Source organism: Lolium perenne, chromosome 5 (genome assembly GCF_019359855.2).
Source record: "Lolium perenne isolate Kyuss_39 chromosome 5, Kyuss_2.0, whole genome shotgun sequence".
NCBI classification, from domain to species: Eukaryota; Viridiplantae; Streptophyta; class Magnoliopsida; order Poales; family Poaceae; genus Lolium; species Lolium perenne.
In genome coordinates, this window is record NC_067248.2 from 123,700,565 (window position 1) to 123,719,494 (window position 18,930).

An 18,930-nucleotide genomic window follows, 5' to 3' on the forward strand; every position below is an offset into this window, starting at 1 on the left:
TTCACTCAGATCTCCTATGGGCAACGCCACGAAGGCCTAGCCCACTTCCACTAAGGGATTTCCTCGAGGCGGAAACCGGGCCTTTACAAGGTTCTTGGGGCACACATCCACAACTGAATTGGAGGCTCCCAAATCTGTAACAATACAACAATCAACAACAACACATCAACAACAATCAACTAGGGAACCAAAAAGGAACACTAGCAAGAGGGTCCTCAAACAAATGAGGGGGAAATGTAAATCGCTTCGGTGAGGATGTAGATCGGTGTCTTCTCCTTCGAATCTCCAAAGATCAAGAGCTTTGGTTGGGGGAGGAAGGAGATCTTGCAAATCTTGTGTTCTTGAGGTGGCTCTAATGGTGGTGAAGCTTGGCAGATTTTTGTGCAATGATTGAGCCAGGAGCAACGTAGAAGAAGGGGGGGGGGGGTATAAATATCCCCTTCCAATTTCTAGCCGTTGGAGCTTCCGGGGGGCCGGATAATCCGGCCTAAGTTAGGGCCGGATAATCCCCCCCCCCCCCCCCGGAAAATCCGGCTCCGGGGGAAATCCGGCCAAATATCCGGCCAAATGTCCGGCCCATGTCCAGAGCTGCTTTTCCTCAGGTCCTTAGCCGATTTTGAGGGGGCCGGATATTTTGGAAATATCCGGCCCACATTATCCGGCCCTGGGGCAAAACCGGGCAATTATCCGGCCCATGTCCAGGGTGTACTGAGCCACAAAACCTCAAGTCCTTAGTCGAAAATTGGGGGCCGGATATTCTGGAAATATCCGTCCTGGTGATCCTGTTACAGCTTCTTTTTGACACGACTAACCACATCCATCACACATATATATGTATCTATATAAACCCTGTACCACTTAAACAAACATTAGTGTATCACATACATTGACATCAAACACACAAAACATAATATGAGAGATGCTCTTTCAGCATTTGGCCACATTATATTGGTCATATGATGCATGCAAGAGGGGTTTCTTGGAAGGTTCCAGGCCTCTGATATGCATAGATGGATGTCACATTAAAACAAGGTACAAATGAAATTTGTTGACTGCAGTTGGCATTGATCCAAATGACTGCATCTATCCTATTGCAATGGGACTAGTAGAAGTTGAGTGCACTAGCTCATGGGAATGGTTCCTGACAACACTAAGGGATGATTTAGGGATTACAAACACTGGCCCTTTCACAATCATGAGTGACAGGCAAAAGGTATGTCACTACCATTCATCAACCCTTACATTACATACTTATTCAGACAATCTAGATGACTGAAAGAACAACAAACTAGAACTCATGGCATGCTTCTCCTATGATAAACTAGCAACTCCTTGTACTTGCCTTTACCAGTCAGTGCCTCTTTGATCTTCTTCATGCCCTTCTTCAACCAGCACAACATAACTCCAGCTTTAACCTTTTATTCAAGATTTGGTTACACACAGTAGGGCAGCACCTCTATGGGTCCTCCTTCCCTCAACTGATGCTTAAACTTTCTCATTTTGGGGGTAGGTTTAGGTCTGGCTTTTGGAAGTTAGAGGACCTATGTGTACACAGGGCACTCACCTAGCTGCAAGCTAGCAGCAGCTTCTTCCATCTTCCTGCGCCTAACAGCAACTTCTTCCCTCTCTTGCATGCTTCTCCTACGATAAACTAGCAAGTGCTTGTCTTCCCTAGCCATGGAAGCACTTCTAGACAGAGAGGCATCCCTGGAGCCAGTGCTCCTCCTCCAGGATAGATTGTCCATTTCTTGTTTGCATTTCTGGTTCAGTAGACATGCCATTTATAGGATGCATCATAATGGCAGTGAGCACACAAGCTCAACAGTTAGCACACAATGGACAATGCCATGAGTTTCTTTTGTTCATCTGTAATGTCAATCCAGAAAATGGAAAAGAATATTCTCCACATTGGGCATAATTAACTTTTCAGTCGACCTGCCATATTCACAAGAATATTCTCCTAATTTTGTGTCTATCTTACAGGGCCTCATCAATGCAGTGCAGAAAGTTTTCCCTGATTCATAACATAGGCACTGTGTGAGACCCATTTACCAGAATTTTCACAAGAAACACAAAGGCCAAACTCTGAAGAATGATCTATGGGCAGTAGCAAGGTCGATCTACAAATATTCCAACTTGGGAAAGAAATATGGAGAAAGTGAAAGTGGACAGTGAAGAAGCTTGGGCATGGGTGGAGGAATTGCAGCCAAATACATGGATTAAAGATTTTTTTCAATGATTTCCCAAAATGTGACATGCTTCTGAATTATCATTCTGAAGTTTTTAACAGCTACATTCTTGAGGCTAGAGAGTTTCCTGTACTATCAATGTTGGAAACCATTTTCAGCAAAATCATGCATAGAGATGTGGGAAATCAAAAAGAGGCAGATACATGGCCTGGTACTATTTGCCCCAAGATAAGGAATTTTTTTGATAAAATGACAGAATGAGCAAAGAATCTAGGAGCATCACATGCTGGAAATGGTGTGTATCATGTCACATCAAATGAATCTGAGAAAACCTACAATGTTGACATGGTCAGCAGGGAATGTGATTGTAGGAGATGACAACTTACAGGGATCCCTTGTCACCATGTCATTGCTTGTTGCAAAGCAGATAGGCTCCAAGTGGACAAGCTTGTGCATAGCTGTTATACCATAGACACATTCAAGAAAGCTTATGCATACAATTTGACTCCTCTTAGATCCAGGGTTCATTGGGAAAAGATGAATGCAGCAACTGTGCATCCTCCAATCTACACAAAAGTCATGGCAAGGCCCGAGAAGAACATAAGGAAAACTCCTGAGGAGAAGGAGCAAGATGGAGTCAAATTCATCACAAAAGCAGGTCTGTGTGTGGAAACTGCAACCATAATAAAAAAGTACATGCCAAGTGGATATTGGATAACCTAAATGGAGCTACCAATGTGAAAGATGAGGATGTGGATGATCCTTCTGTCATGCAGCACTTAGTGCCTATCACTCCTGACCCTAGAAATGATCCAATGCATCAAATGAGAACACTGGTACATCAAATGGGCCAAGAGGTAACTCCATGATCCATTACCAATGTTTCAATCAATGTTTCAATCAATGTTTCCCTATACCAATATTTCAATCAATATTTCCCTATACCAATATTTCAATCAATATTGCCCTATACCAATATTACAAGGCTGACCACTGCCTAACCAAGAGGTGGCTTAACTACAAAAGGCAGGGTAAGTGCAAGAGGAAGAGGGGGAGGAAGAGAAGCTGGAAGAGGCAGAGCTAATACACAAGCAGATAGAGGAAGAGGAGGAGGAAGAGAAGCTGGAAGAGGCAGAGCTAATGCACAGGCAGATAGAGGAAAAGAAAAAGGGAGCAAAAGAAAAGATCCAACTATGGAAGAGGGGGCGAGTTCATCACATCCACCAAAAGGAAGAGGGAGAGGAAAGAAATAGCTTCATCAATAGACAAATCCAGAGGTCACTGTGGAGGAACCAACTGCATCAAATACAAGAAGAAGAGGTTACAACACAGGTCTAGATCAACATATTATTTGCTTTTTGGTGATGACCAACCCAGAAATCGATTGCCTGATTTGAATGAGGCATTGCCAAATGACATTCCAGAAGAAATTCAAAATAGTTAGACTGCACCTCAGTGAGATTTGTAATGTAATAATTGAATGATGTTTCAGATGTTTTAGGACCAGATTTAAATTTGTGAACACTTGAATGCTATCGATGGTATTCAAATGACGTTTGCACCCTTCAATTTCTCAAATTCTATTACCACTGCCTGAATGCAATGCAATTACTGAAGAAATTCATATTAATTCCATAGTCATAGTTGGTTACAAGCATGGTTTTGATCTCAACAAGCATTGACCACCTACATTACCCCAATTCTACCTCCCACTGATTATAGCAACAAGGACGAAACTAACAGAGAACAAGCACAACATTACAAATTCCCTCCAATCCCTGCTTCTAAGCTCCTGCATATGTTTCTTCTGGAATTTCTTGTTCTCGGCCTTCCTGATCTCTAGCTCTAGCTCCACGGCCTTTAGCTTCATCAGCAGCAATGAATTCTCCTCTTGCAGTTGTTCAACTTGTGATCTTGGATTTTTCTTCATGCAAACACAAACCAACTCAGTCCTAGCTTAACTGAATTCCACTAAACAAAGCATATAAAACATGTAACACTCACCAGTGTAGAAGGAGAAGATGATCCTCGTGTTGTCGACGACTCCATTGCCTAACCATAGCCATTCTTCCAGAAGTACTCACCTATCATCATCGCCCATGGATCTCCCTCCTTCCAGATGCGCATGTCTTCCTCCTTCAATTTGCTGGGGTTGGTGGCGGGGGAGGCTGCCGCAGGCTATCGACCTGAGCCTCCATGACGCGAACCTGCTCCTCCAAGCTCACATTGGTTGGGATTGGCGGCCGCCAACCATTGGGCTCTGCCATGGCTGCCCTCTCCTCCTCTGATGCGAGGCAGGAGTACAACAACATGAAATTGTGGTAGAGCTTCTCGTACCGCCAACGCCTCTCCTCCGCAGCCCTCCTCTTTGTCTCCGCCCTCTCCTCCGCAGCACCATCTTCCTTCGCCGCCGCATGTCGCAACCGATGTCCACGAGCAGGAGCACGTGCTGGGGGCACGGGCCTGCCCCTCCACCGCAACCCCCCGCGATAGGCAAACCCTGGCGGCGGCAACCGGCCGGTGCTCTCCATGCTCCCCTCCCCTTGGTCCGCCATGCATCAACGCCGTGATTTCGCTGCAGCTAGGGTTGAGACGAAAGGAGAGGAGAGGGGAACGAGACGAGTGGAGAGGGGAATAAAGATTGTGGTCGCACGCGAAATCTCCAATTCAACAAGGACTTGTCTGCAAAAACGACTTGACCGTGGACTGACACGTGGCAGCTCCAGACACAAATTGTACCAGCGGTGCACGTCCAAAACAAGGTTTTATACCACCTAAACACGTTTTGAAAGAAGTTGTATGAAAACACACATAGGGAACAAGTTGTTACAAGTACCTCTTCTGAAAAATCGCGTTCATGCGTGGACCTTGTTTTCTGCGACATCACGCTTGAACATCGAGGGAACGCCGCACGCGTGAACGAGAAGCGAGAAGCATGTTCCTCCGTGCGTGCACATCCTAAAAAGAGAGCAGCAGCAGGAACACGAGAGGAGGAATGATGACGATCCCGCCCCTCCCTTCAATCCAACTCCAACTCTGCTGAAACCCCACCCTTTCTGCACCAAACAGCCGGCTAGATTTGGTCTTCCCCAGCTAAAAAAACTGCATCTTTCCTGGGCCAAAGACCCCGTCCCTGAGAATCTGAGCTGAGAGAAGCCCCTTCTTTGTTCTTTCGTCGCGCATTTCGCGTCTTTCGGATTGGTTTCCCCCGCATTCAGTCGATTCATTTGCTGCGATTTGCGTCGTGGATTCAAATCCCCTGTCTGTCACCCAGTCCTCCAATCCAAAGTGCAGAACACATCCTGAGCAGTAGCAGCTTGCTATCCACCAAGAACTCCACTACAAGAATCACCCAATCATTTCTCCAGGAAATCCCCAATTCGGTCCTACGCCGCACCAGATTACAGCTCAGAGTACCACGAGCTCGGGCTAGGTTTCCAGAGCAGAGTGGGGAAAAGGAGGAAGCAATGACGGAGGTGGCGCTCCGCCGGGGCCCGACCGACCTCGCTTCCCCCGCAAGCCGCGGCCCCTCCTCCTCCCCGCGCTATTTAGCCAATGCCGACAGCGACGTGCTCCAGAGAGGCAGCAGCGGAGGGCGCCATACAGGAGGATCTGCAGGAGGAGAGGTGCAAGGGTCGGAGGAGGAAGAGGAGCGGTGGTCGTTCTTGGCCCTGCTGCTCGAGCTGCTGCGCAAGTCGCTTCTCGGTTGCAAGGAGGAGGAGGAGGGCGACGGCGGCGGCGGCTGCGGGATGGAGATCGGGTGGCCGACGGAGGTGCAGCACGTGGCACACGTCACCTTCGATAGGTTCCATGGCTTCCTGGGGCTCCCCGTCGAGTTCGAGCCCGAGGTGCCCCGCCGCGCTCCCAGTGCCAGGTCTGTCCCCGGTCCTCTTCTTCAATCCAATGTTGTGACGCTGTTCTGGATTCAATGACATCTGAACATTCAGTTTACCATTTCGATATGAATTTGATTTTTTTTTTTCACAATGATCTGAATTTGAGTTTAATGTCTGTAGTTCTGCAGTACGATCAGTTTTGGCTTCAAATGGGCTAGTTAAACCAGTGCTGTAGTTTTTTTAACCAATAAATGGTTTCTTTTCAATCATGGATGATTTTTCTGTAGCTTCTTACTGAAATTAAAACACGCTGTATGCATTTAACGATGCCATATATTGAACTGTTACTTTTTTTTTTGCTTCCAAATGAGTCTGGTGTAGTCAGGAATTCACTATAGTCGCTGTGAATAGAAAACCACAAAATCTTGTTTAGTTATTACAAATTTGTGGTAAGAGAGTTCTAGATACTTTCTAGCTTAAGAATGGCCATTCTGTTTGGCAGCTTCCTTAGTTCCTGTTGTTGTGGTTGTATTCCATTTTCATCCCTACTCTCTTACTGTTCCCATCAATTCCAACACCTTATCCCAATAAATGTTCTTTGGTTATTTTTTAAATTATGTACTATGTGTTTTTGTTTCATATCCCAATCTTTTATACTCCCTCTGATCCATAATAAGTGTCGCTGATTTAGTAAATATGGATCGGAGGGAGTAGCAAAAGAATACTTACCTGAGGTCTAGTTTTGGTTGGCTCTGCTTCTGTTGGTACTAGCGCTCATGTTTGCTAAGCAAATTTACGACATCTTGACCTAGTGGCTTGAAATTGAATGTTTTTTACTTTGTTGTCCTATCCTATGTGACTTATTCTACTAGCAAGGAATGAGGAAAGTTCATAGGGGTGTATTGTTTAATGTTTTCGAGTGGAAGTTCCAGACGTGGGTTATTACTACTAGACATTCTAGAAAGAATAGAGAAAATGGTTCCATACCCAGTTTCTACTTTATAGAAAAACGGGACCCTAGCGTAATAGTATCTTTGATAGAAGATAAAGTGGCACAAACACCAATAGCAGCTCGTCCAACTGAATGGTTTCTGTTAGTTTATCAATAAACCTGAATCATATGGTCATGTTCATTCAGTCATAGGACTTTTTTTTGATTGTCCTAATTTCCTGAAATAGCCGGAAAATACTTTCACAGATAGCAAATCCGAATATATAGCGCCTAAATAATATTAAAATTATTGGCATGTTTACAGTGACGCTGCTGTTGTTATAAGCTGTTCCTGTAACCATCTAAAAGTTTATAATCTGGTTCTTGCATCCTTAATTTTGTGGGATGCTTATGTGCTTACTTTAGTTGTTGCTATACTTAAGCTGATTCGAACTTGAAATGCAGTGCAAGTGTCTTTGGAGTTTCAACAGAATCAATGCAATGTTCCTACGATTCCAGAGGAAACAGTGTTCCGACGATTCTCTTGATGATGCAAAGACGTCTTTATGAACAAGGTGGTCTTCGGGTATGGCTTTTTAGTGGTGAACCTGACTATTACTTTACTTTTTTAATGCGTTGTAGCTTTCTTCAGACAAATAATTGTCATTTTATTTGTAATGTTCAGGCAGAAGGTATTTTTCGTATAAATGCAGAAAATAGCCAGGAGGAGATTGTGAGAGACAGGTTAAATCGAGGAATTGTGCCGTATGGTATTGATGTCCATTGTTTAGCAGGTCTAATCAAAGTAAGCTTCTTTTTATCATTTAACTTATGTGATTCTGTTGACATAACTAGTTTCCTAAGCATATATACAGTACTGAGAGAGTTATTACTGGTTCTGATCATCTTCATTGGTGGAAATCTGTCGCATAATAGACTTCACCTTCAAATGGAACCCAATCTCTTATTTTGTCACAAGTTTATTTGTTTATTCTAAATGTACAAAAATTCAACAAGCTTATGTTGGGGAATCAAATCTTACTTTTGGAACCAGTTATGGGCTGCTGTCGACAAAGTTGACATTAACAGTTTATTCCCATGAGCCAGCAAACTTTACTTTGCTGGCCGACATATAACATATTTGATGACAAAAGGTGTGTCCTCATTCCATTTATTTCCCGATCGTTTCCAGGCGTGGTTTAGGGAACTGCCGAGTGGGGTGCTGGACCCTATTCCACCTGAACAGGTGATGCAATGCCAATCTGAAGAGGATTGTGCTCGGGTTGCCAAATGCCTTCCACTAACTGAAGCAGCCTTACTTGGCTGGGCTGTCAATTTGATGGCTGATGTTGTCCAAGAAGAACATATAAACAAGATGAATGCTCGTAACATCGCTATGGTTTTTGCACCAAATATGACTCAGGTAAAATATCATCCTAGCAGCAGACTAGCAATACATTTGATGTAATTTTCCTAAAAAAAAAAAAAATACATGTGATGTTAAAAAAAATACGTTTGATGTTAAAATCAACTGTTTGGTGGATCCTAACTGCTGCGCACAAATCATGCAGATGGCAGATCCTTTGACTGCACTGATGTATGCAGTGCAAGTGATGAATTTTCTCAAGATGCTGATACAAAAGACCCTCAAGGATAGAGAAGAGTCCAACCTGGAGGATGGGTCTTTGCCCCAAAAGGACTCACCTGATGAAAATGGGCATCATAACCACTGCCTACCTATCGATTCTCACCATCAGGAAGGATCAAGGCGTCCTTCTTTTTTCAGCGAGGAGCCTCTTCTGAACAGCCCTGGGCACGGCACTGAAGATAAGCCTAATGGGACTAATCCTGCCGGAGGAGACTCTCCACCTTCTGGCCAGACAGGCAACGTCCTGACAAACACGGAGGGCTCCTCTAGTTGGTCCCAACCTCTTCCTGCTGCTCCATTCACCGCTGATGCTTCCTGTGATACAACTGTGAATTCACTTCAAGGCAAGGGGAGCCGCAGCTTGAACAGTAGGAGGACTAGAAAGGGCAAGGGGCAGTCTGGGACACCCGCCATTTCTCCAGCTGATAAAAAAACACGAGGGGCGAGCATCGTGAGCAGGTTAAACTCCACGGTTGAACGGATCGAAGCGTGGAGATGAATGAGATGAGCTGACGCTGTCATTTCTCTGGTGTAATAGATTACTGACACGATGTGTTCCTGCATATAGGAACGATCGAGAATTGGTGTTCCCGCTGTTCTGCATTTTTGATGTGGTTATTATTTCCTGTCAGATCACAATCTTTGTATTTTTTGTTTGTTCCCCCGCCTACACTAACTTCTGTATCTTGCTTATTGATACTTCTCATTGTTGAGTAAATTAAACTGAGGCTGCTGTTTTACATAAATTTCTTCAAAGTGCTAAATGCTCATTGCATCTTTCACCTTATTATGGTGGCTATCTTCTCTTGTTGTGTTATTGGAATGGTAAGCGCTGACCCATTATGTTCTTTCCATAAAGAATCTGAGCGCTATTGCTGATATCATTCTTCTTTCTGATTTCAGAAGTACTTTGCCCATATAAAATTAAACAAGTTCATTCAGGTATTTATTCCATGTTAAAGTAACAGTTTTCTTCCATAAAACAGAAATAGGTTTGTCTTCATCTTCTTCTTTTTTCGGTTGCACTCACTTTATCCTTCTAGTTTGTTGGATGACCTCGATGCAAAGAAGCAGAACAAAATAATTGCCTGCATCTGAACTGCCTGAACTGAACTGTCACTCACTATGATCCATGTCTCTCGCTGTGACTATCAGAATCAGACAGCTTTATTCTATTCTGCCCTGTTTTCCTTCACTCTTTTCGTTATTCTCAATATGACAAGTGCACCACTGGTGGTACCATTGTCGATCGAGGACGAGCCGGTTCTCGCACCACCGGCCTGCAATCGGAAATTGCCGAGATATCCCTGGTTGAAATTTTCCCACCGCTACACACACCGAGAGTAGAAGCAGCTGGTTCCAGGATAGAGATTTTATGGGCCCAAAAAGACAGATTCATAGATATGTATCTCACTATCAATCTTGTGAGCTGCAGTATTACAGCACCGTATTCTTATTTTACCTGCAGATTTGCTATCAGTCGGCAGTGTTTGATCAATCCACTTGCGTAGAAAGAAGGAAATATTCCAATTCCTCAGCCACAGAAAATGTCTCTTTTTAGTTTTTTGAAAATTGAGAAGAAATGCCTCGTATTTCTTGGCCTCACCTTTTCTCTCACTATATATGTGTGGCCTCCTCCTCACAAGTAAGAAGAGCACAGGAAGATAGAAATCCCTTCTGCAAACCAATCATTCAAGAACTTGTCTGAATTGACAGCCTGTGCAGGTTTTCACTCAGGTGAGCGAAGTGATCATGTCACTGCATGGTCACTTGATCATTTAGCTCTACTGTGTTCATCTGCAAATTCATGCTTACGAATCTCTTAAGTGCAACTGTGTAACTTCGTTTAATTAGCTTCTTCTTTGCAGTGCACGACTTCGTCAAAAGGGGGATACACATGGCGGCTGACGGCGGGCTGAGGCGGCTGTTCGAGAAGCCGCTGCCGGAGAACCCGACGCTGCTGGAGGCGCTGTCGGCGTGGAACCGCGTCCACCCCAAGAGGCTCGTAGACCCGGCCTCCTTCACCGAGATCTTCGGTGAGCTCCACTTCCAAGAGAAGCAGCAACATCAGCCGGACCACGTTGCCCGGGCAGGCCTGTTGCCGCCGCCGCCGCGTCCCCCACCACCTCCTCCTCCTCGCGCCGCCGCAGCTTCCTCGTCGTGGATCGACGTCGCTAGCGAGAAGAGCAAGGATGACTTGTCGCTGGACGCGCTGCTCAGGCCGCCGAAGCCCACGCCGACGGTGAAGAGGAGCGCGAGCTTCTCCTTGAAGAAGAGCCCCTCCGCGTCGTCCCTGCTGCTCTGCACCGAGGGGCTCGGCTCCGAGAGCACCTTCGACGTGCTCAGGGACGACGAGGACGACGTGCTAGCCGCCGCGCTCCGCCGCCAAGAGGAGACACGCGACGACGACGCCAGCGCGGCGAAGGAGGAGGAGAAGGAGAACCAGCGGCCACCGCCGTCGTTCCCGCCGCCGATACGGTCGATCAGCCGCCGCGGCGGGAAGCCGAGCGTGTGCTTCCGGTCGTTCCGCGCGGAGGGGCGGTTCGTGCTGGTGCAGGTGGTCATACCCGGGAAGGAGCTGCTGCAGGCGTCGCGCGAGGGCGGCCGGCTCAGGCTGCAGTTTGCTAGCGCCGCCGCACACGCGTAGACGAAGACAACACGATCGAGATCATCGTCGTCCAGTATGCATCCATCGTCTTGGGGTTGGGATCAGGATTCTGGAGTGCATGGTTTTGTAACGTGACTGAATTAATCGTGCGAGAGTACCAATCATTAATCGAACATATATTTATCGTGCTGTCATATTTCCATACACATATCCGGGTATAATTCGAGAGTATCAATGAATTCAGAATCTTTTTTTTTTTTTTTTGAGATGATGAATTGAGAATCTTTATACATGATGGCTCGTTGGATGGCGCCATTCCTGTGAAAGTTAAAAGAAGCATGGCCAAAGGCCTTATGCAAGGTACCCTGCTTTGCTATGAAAAAATAGAAATATTAGCGTCTGGCTAGGGCTCAGCTGATTAATAATTAAGCTAATTTTCAGTCTGTTTTGTTTCGTTGGTTTTGCCGTCTCATCCTAGGTTTTTAAACTCGGCCTTTTCTTGTTACTTGTGTGGCCTTGTTGAGTTGTCGCCGTGCTTTCATTTGCCTTGAAACAACTAATTGTTACAGGCTTCGTCCCTACACTCTTTTGTGGCTTTTGGCTTTTGTATTACAAGTTATGATATCCACAACCTTTGATGATTCGACGCCGAAGACAATGGATGCCCCATCCGCGACGCTCCCCTCGGGACTCCCAACCGCATCATGTTCGGTTGCGCCTTCACAAGCGGCTACTGGCACGCTCTCGGCGCCCGCGATGGTGTCGAGCCGGGGCGCCTCCTTCCGCTCCACTGAACACGGCCTCGACCCTATGCCTCCTCTGCCTCTGGCGTCTATGGAAGCACAAAACCTTCATTGTCTTCAATTGGCTCGTTCCCTCGCTCTCCCTGTTCCGTAAGAACTGCAGAGATGACGCCATTCTGGCGTGCACGCCTACCTATGGATCACCGCGCCGACGTTGATCTCTGGATCACCTACCTTGTCCTCGAGTGACCGTGATTGATCAGTTGTGGTTACTCCCCTCGAGCTCACCCCCTTGCGTTGGGTGTTGTCCCTCCCAAAACCCCATGTACCCCTGCTGAAAAAAACAAGATTTCACCTGATCGATAGATGAAATGAAAATTCAAGCGGGTCTCCTCGGTGAACACTAAAAAAAACCTTTGACGATTCCTCTTTATAAAAAAGAAAAATGTTTTACCGTGTATATCGTATGGTAGAAAATCAAGAACGAAAATTGTTATATTCTGATCTAAATTCACTAAGACGGCTAACGATGGAGTGAAGCAAAGCCCGTCGCTGGTATGGATCATTATCACCGCCTATTTATACCTCTTGTAAGCCTCCAGCTAGGGTTTATCGCTTCAGAAGATAAGTCACGATGTTGGTAAACACTTCCCGATATAGTGAGTTTTGCTTGCAGGTACCCGTGGTCCCCCCTTTGTATTGGGGAGGGATCTTCCAAATCTTCTTTCACCCGTTGTGATTTCCTTTTCGTTCTTCATTATTTCCTATCGCTTTTATAACGAAAATACGAAGATAAACCATATAATTGCAGTACAAGTGGTCCAAGACATTATCTTAGCTGTAGTACATGTTTAACTGAAGCAAACACACTGAGTTGTCAAAATAGCATGCAAAAAGTAGCCAATAAATATCCTACCATTGCAACTTCCACTCAGTCGCAACAACTTTTCATGCTGGAGCCTTGTCAAAGCGTATGAAATATGCTAAACAGTTAATTGCAACAAATTATACAAACTACATATTTTTTTAGTTGCAACAATAATTGCAAGTGGCCGAACAATGCTTAGTTGCAAGTAGTCTGCAGCTAAAGCAAAACGACTTAGTTGGAATCAATATGCTTGCAGCCGAGGGAAAAAACTTGGTTGAAGCACAGTGCAACTGAGAAATTGCGATTAAAAATAACTCTGCAAGTGTCTTGTAACTAAGAAAGATAAATAATCAGTTGCAACTACGTTGCAATTGGTTCAAACCTAGTAAAATACAACTCACTTCCAACCGAATCAGGGGTCACAAAACTACCCAGTTGCAACTGCCCTTGTAACTGCAACACAAAATACTAGTCACTTTCGATTAACTTTCAACTGACCGAAACCACACAATTTCAAGTGGCTTGCACCTAGCCTAGGAACTTCCCTCGCAACTTCAACACAAAAAATTAATCACTTGATGACATGTAACTAACCCTAAACCACTCATTTGCAAAGTGACCTGCAGTTGACCCATAACAACCTAATTGGAAAATGGCTTGCAACTCAGAGGTTACGAACCTACTTAGTTGCAACTACACTTGCAACAACGGCTCAAAAAACTACTCACATGTGACTTACTTGCAAATGACCCAGACCCACACAATCAAGTGGCTCGCAACTGACCTGGAACAACTCAATTGCAAAATGGTTGCAACCGAGGGTCCCAAACCCTACTTAGTTGCAACTGATCTCGTAACTGCAACTAAAAAAACTACTTACTTGTAACTGACTTGCAACTGATCCGGAACCACTAAATTGCTAAGTGTATTGCAAGTGAGGGTCACGAAAACCTACTCAATTACAAATGCGCTTGCAACTACAACTCGAAAATTACTCACTTGAGACTAACTTGCAACTAACCCGAAACCACTTAATTTGAAGTGGCTAGCAACTGAACCGAATCCACTCAATTGTAAAATGTCTTGCAATTGTAATCAAAATAAGTGGCTGATAGCGACAAATTACACGTGTACGCCAAAGTTTTAGACTCCAAGTGTAGAGTGATGCAACAAGCATAATTTTCCGCACAAGGTTTACTCAAGGGTGTACATCGAACTCTCGGGGAAAAGTGGTCATATATCCTTATCCTCTTGTAGCAACCTGCAAATGCAAAAAAAAGTTGTGTGTCTTGATGGTGCTCCGATGATGGCGCCTGTTGGCAGTTGTTGTGGAAGCGGTTGAGAAACCCCAAGAGGAAGGTGTGATGAGCACAGTAGCAAGTTTTCCCTCAGTACGAAACCCAAGTTTAATCGACCAGTAGGAAAAAGGTGTGACTTCTGAAGGTGTTGCTGGCTGACTAGTGGTAGGGCGCACTACCGGCGTCAGCAACAACGTGAAACCTGCACACAACACAACCAAAGTAATTTGTCCCAACTTGGAGTGAGGTTGTCACACTAGTAGGAAAATCCTTGTAGGTGAGATCTTATTTTTGTGGCACACTGACCGAATATGCGCCACATAAAGTTCTTTTGTGACGCACCTGGCGTGCGCCACAAAAATAGCTTATTTTTGTGGCGCAGCAATAATACATGCGCCACAGAAACAAGATGGGGCCCAGACCCTGCTACCCCTAATCATAGATTCCACTATTTCTGTGGCGCACAGGATGGGGTGCGCCACAGAAATAACTGGTTCAGTGGCGCACTTGTTATGGTGCGCCACATAAATAATGGAACTTATATCATGCCCCGTACCCCCTCCCCATCCGTACACCTCTCCCTACCGCGCGCCCGTACACATCTCCCCTCTCCGATCCCTACCGCCGCGCGCCGCCATGGTGAGCGCTGGCGTCGCCGTCGCCGCCGCCTTCCTCCGCGAGGGCCACATGCCGCCACGCTCCTCCCATCCCTACCACCTGCAGCACAAGCTGCTGCTACGGCGAGGAGGGGCCACCGCATCAAGGTGGAGGAGGGGCCGGCGTCGCGTCAAGGTGGAGGAGCCGCCGCGTCCTCCTCCTCCTCCACCCCTGCCGTCATCGTCAACCTCCTCCTCCACCCCTGCCGTCGTCATCAACCTCCTCCTCCACCCCTGTCGTCGGTGAACTCTCTCCCTCCCCTCCCCTCCCTCTTCCTCTCCCGCGCGAGCACAAAGTGCTCGACGAAATGCTCGTGTGCTGCTCTGGTTGTGCTGCTATTGCTGTTGCTGTGCTACTGGCTGTTGTTGCTGTTGATGTGCTACTGGGTGCAATCTATCTATTTATCCTAGCTGGCTGTCATTGTTGCTGCAACTAGATGCATGCTCTTGCAGCTTCTCACCATTCCCGGTGAACTACTGTTGCTATTGCTTGTGTGTGCATGCTCTAAATGGTCAAATGATCATCATGTGCTAGTGATTTACTTACTGGCTCATTGCTCATGCCTTTTACTTAATGTCCTATGCTATTGCTATGTCTCTGTAGCTTCTCACCATGTATTGGTGACCGCTCATGCTTGTAAAAGCATGCTGGGGGGTTTTGGTGATGTGCCTGATGCTTCCATAGCATCCTGGTATGATTGTTGTTGCCTAATTCAATTATCTGAAAAGGTTTTCTTTATTGATGTTAGATAATTGGATGAACTGCTTATGCAGTAATGATTCCTTTGATGTGTTATTGAAGCTTGGATGGAAGCCAACTAGTGTTGGGTACCCTAGCTTTGTTTTGAACTCAACTGAGTAATGATAAATTTATATTTCTTCTTGGCTTGGATGAACTTATGGTTGATCTAACCTCAGCAGTGGTTCACTGGTGTGATTGCTTGTGTTGTGATGTGACCTCATTAGCTCTTGCTACTGCCACTGGTTGCATCTCATAGTTGGATAATTGGTTCGTTTTGGTGAAAATAGAGATATTCACAGTAGGTAATCATGTAAATGAATGCCACTGTGGTATCCTTTGAAGAAAATGGAAAGTTTCTGATGGTTTAAAAGACTAGGTGATGCTAGGTTATTAAGTTGGTTGTCAAGGTTGGTTTTATATGGTTAACTTGGATAGGCTGTGTGTTCTTGCTTACTTATGTATATCCATCGCTACTGGATTTACTAGCTCAGGCTTGGCCTCTCTCTTGCCAGCATCACTTGGTTACTACCAAAGTGATGAGTAATCCCTTATGGTACCCCAGCTTTGTTTTGAACTCAACTGAGTAATGATAAATTTATATTTCTTGTTGGCTTTGATGAAAATAGAGATATCCACAGTAGGGGATCATGTAAATGAATGCCACTGTGGTATCCTTTGAAGAAAATGGACTATTTCTGATGGTTTTAAAAGGCTAGGTGGTGCTAGGTGATTCAGTTGGCTACCAAGACTTGTCTCATCTGGTTAGCTGGGATATGCTATGTGTTCTTGCTTGTTTAGGCATATCTATCACTTCTTTAGATTTCTTGGTTCTTGCTTGGCCTCTCCTTTGCCAGCATCACTTGGTCTATACCAAGTGATGAATAATCCCTATGGAGCATCTGCTCCATGCTAAATGGTTCTCTTATAAATGATTTGGTCTTTAATTTTATTTGTACTTGCCGAAGATTAGAATGTTTGGTCACCTATACACTCCGGGAAGGCGCTAGTGAGCCTGGTGCGATGCCAGATGTATCAATCTCTTGTGCATCCTACCTGGCCTCACTAACGCCTTCCCGGAATGTTAATATTTGTTTCGACCAACAAAGTATGAGGCATTCCATTTAGTTCATACTAGCTACTTCTTAATTACATTGGCATTTCTTCCACATTTTAGTGTCGATGATTAAATTGTATGGTCACTTGTACACTCTGGGTGGGGCCAGTGAGCCTCGTGCGATGGCACAAATATCAATCTCTTGTGCATCCTACCTGGCCTCGCTGACCCCATCCCTGAATGTTAATATTTGTTTCGACCAACAAAGTATGAGGCATATGATATCTAGTTGAGATACCACTTGGCTCTTTCTTCCATTTTAGTGCCGATGATTAGAATGTTTGGTCACCTATACGCCGCAATATACTTTGTAGACGGGCCCCCTTTTCCCGGCGCCGTTCCGTGAACGAGTCCTTGACGAGACAACAACGCCAACCTGCCTCTCCGGCGCAGAACCATGCCAGTCCCAGCCGCCTCCCTTGTGGTCGCGTCTCCTGCGCCCTGCGCTCTTCTCCATGGCCGGACCACGATTGGACTCACCGGGGGAATAATGATAATCGCCATCACCACTATCGTCAGACTCCACATGTGCAGAGTACTTTGCAGAAGATGCCACTTTTCTTCCCTCGCCGTCCAGTGAACGATTCCTTGATGCAAAGACTGTGCCGGCCTGCCCAGCATCATGCCGGCCCCTGTTGCCGCGCTTCAGGTCGTGTCTCCCGTGCCCTGCACTCTTCGCCTTCTTTCCCGGTGAACCAATAGACTGATCGTTGGAATAAGGAAACCGATGACGGCCGATTGCGATCAGTCTATTGGTTCACCGGGCAAGAAGGCGAAGAGTGCAGAGCGCGGGAGACACGGCCTGAAGCGCGGCAACAGGGGCCGGCATGATGCTGGGCAGGCCGGCACGGTCTTTGCATCAAGGACTCGTTCACTGGACGGCGAGGGAAGAAAAGTGGCATCTGTTGCAAAGTACTCTGCACCTGTGGAGTCTGACGATAGTGGTGATGGCGATTATCATTATTACCCCGGTGAGTCCAATCATGGTCTAACCATGGAGAAGAGCGCAGGAGACGCAGCCACAAGGGAGGCGGCTGGGACTGCCGTGGTTCTGCGCCGGAGAGGCTGGTCGGCGTTGTTGTCTCGTCAAGGACCCGTTCAAAGAACGGTGGCCGGGAAAGGGGGGCCCTTCTGCAAAGGATACTACGGCGTATACTGCAACTATGGTTTCTGACCATAGTATTTGTGTTGACCAACAATGTATGAGGTATTTGTTCCATTTTGTCTTGTGCATCGGACTTGTTGGTCTCACTTTCTTCCATTTTAATCATAGTAGGAACCGGATGAAGACCCCGATGCAAGCGAGCCTGGTGGGTAGAGAGGAGGGAGCAAAGGAGGAACCGAATGAAGACCACTTTGTATCTCGAAATTGTGAAATTTGTATGAATTAAGAGTTGTATGTAAAACATTTGACACTTGCCACTATATATGTATCTCGATCGGGCTGTAAGTAATGTGATGATGATGTCTACATTATATCTGTGCAATGTACATGCTATTTATATTATATCTGCATATTTCTGTATGTTGCTGTATATAACCTGTATATTGCTGTCTATAAACTGCATGTGTATAGCAGGCATCACAAAATCGTGTATAATACAAGCAAATTCTGTGGCGCACTGAAAATCAATTCTGTGGCGCACGCTTTTCTGTGGCACACCTAAGCACCCGTGCGCCATAGAAACCTTAATTCTGTGGCGCATGGGCCGGTGCGCCACATAAACCTTATTTTTGTGGCGAAGTTTCTGTGGCGCACCTCCCATGCGCCACAGAATCCATTTTTGGTACGCCACTGATGAGGCTTTTCCTACTAGTGTCAATCTCACCGGTTTGCTGAACACAAAGGATTAGACATATCGAGTGGAAAGAGATGTTTGCAGAAAGTAAACAAAACATGACTGCAGTAGAATTTATCAGTAAAGGAAATAGGACCGGGGTCCACAGTTCACTAGAGGTGTCTCTCCATCAAGATAAATGGCATGTTGGGTGAACAATTTACATCTGGGCAATTGATAGAATATCGACCAAGACATGACAAGATGATTATTATGAGATTTGATATGGGCATTACAACATAATACATAGACCGTAATCCAACCGCGTCTATGAATAATAATCCACCTTCAGGTTATCGTCCGAACCCCTTTCAGTATTAAGTTGCAAGCAAACTATCGCATTAAGCAATGTGTGTAAAATAAACAATAGAATTACCCTCGGATAAAACATTGTTGTTTTCTCCCTAGTAGCAACAACACATCTACAATCTTAGAAGTTAAATGTCACTCTCCCAGAAA

General features: G+C 45.6%; 2 protein-coding genes across 3 annotated transcripts; both read left to right on the forward strand.

Annotated features, from left to right (window-relative positions):
- Window positions 1–5,079: 5,079 nt before the first annotated feature.
- Window positions 5,080–9,391, forward strand: LOC127299793 (rho GTPase-activating protein 4). Its single transcript, XM_051329842.2, has 5 exons — window positions 5,080–6,063; window positions 7,422–7,542; window positions 7,642–7,761; window positions 8,149–8,379; window positions 8,528–9,391. Exons 1-5 carry the CDS (start codon window positions 5,657–5,659, stop codon window positions 9,101–9,103), a joined length of 1,455 nt encoding a protein of 484 aa, XP_051185802.1. The 5' UTR covers window positions 5,080–5,656; the 3' UTR covers window positions 9,104–9,391.
- Window positions 9,392–10,193: 802 nt separating this feature from the next.
- LOC127299794 (uncharacterized) lies at window positions 10,194–11,401 on the forward strand. Of its 2 annotated transcripts, none has more exons than XM_051329843.1 (2): window positions 10,194–10,341; window positions 10,473–11,401. In XM_051329843.1, exon 2 carries the CDS (start codon window positions 10,502–10,504, stop codon window positions 11,249–11,251), a length of 750 nt encoding a protein of 249 aa, XP_051185803.1. In that variant the 5' UTR covers window positions 10,194–10,341; window positions 10,473–10,501; the 3' UTR covers window positions 11,252–11,401. The 2 variants fall into 2 exon arrangements, with proteins under 2 accessions (XP_051185803.1, XP_051185804.1); XM_051329844.1 differs by having other exon boundaries at window positions 10,236–10,341; window positions 10,459–11,401.
- The last annotated feature ends 7,529 nt before the right edge of the window (window positions 11,402–18,930 follow it).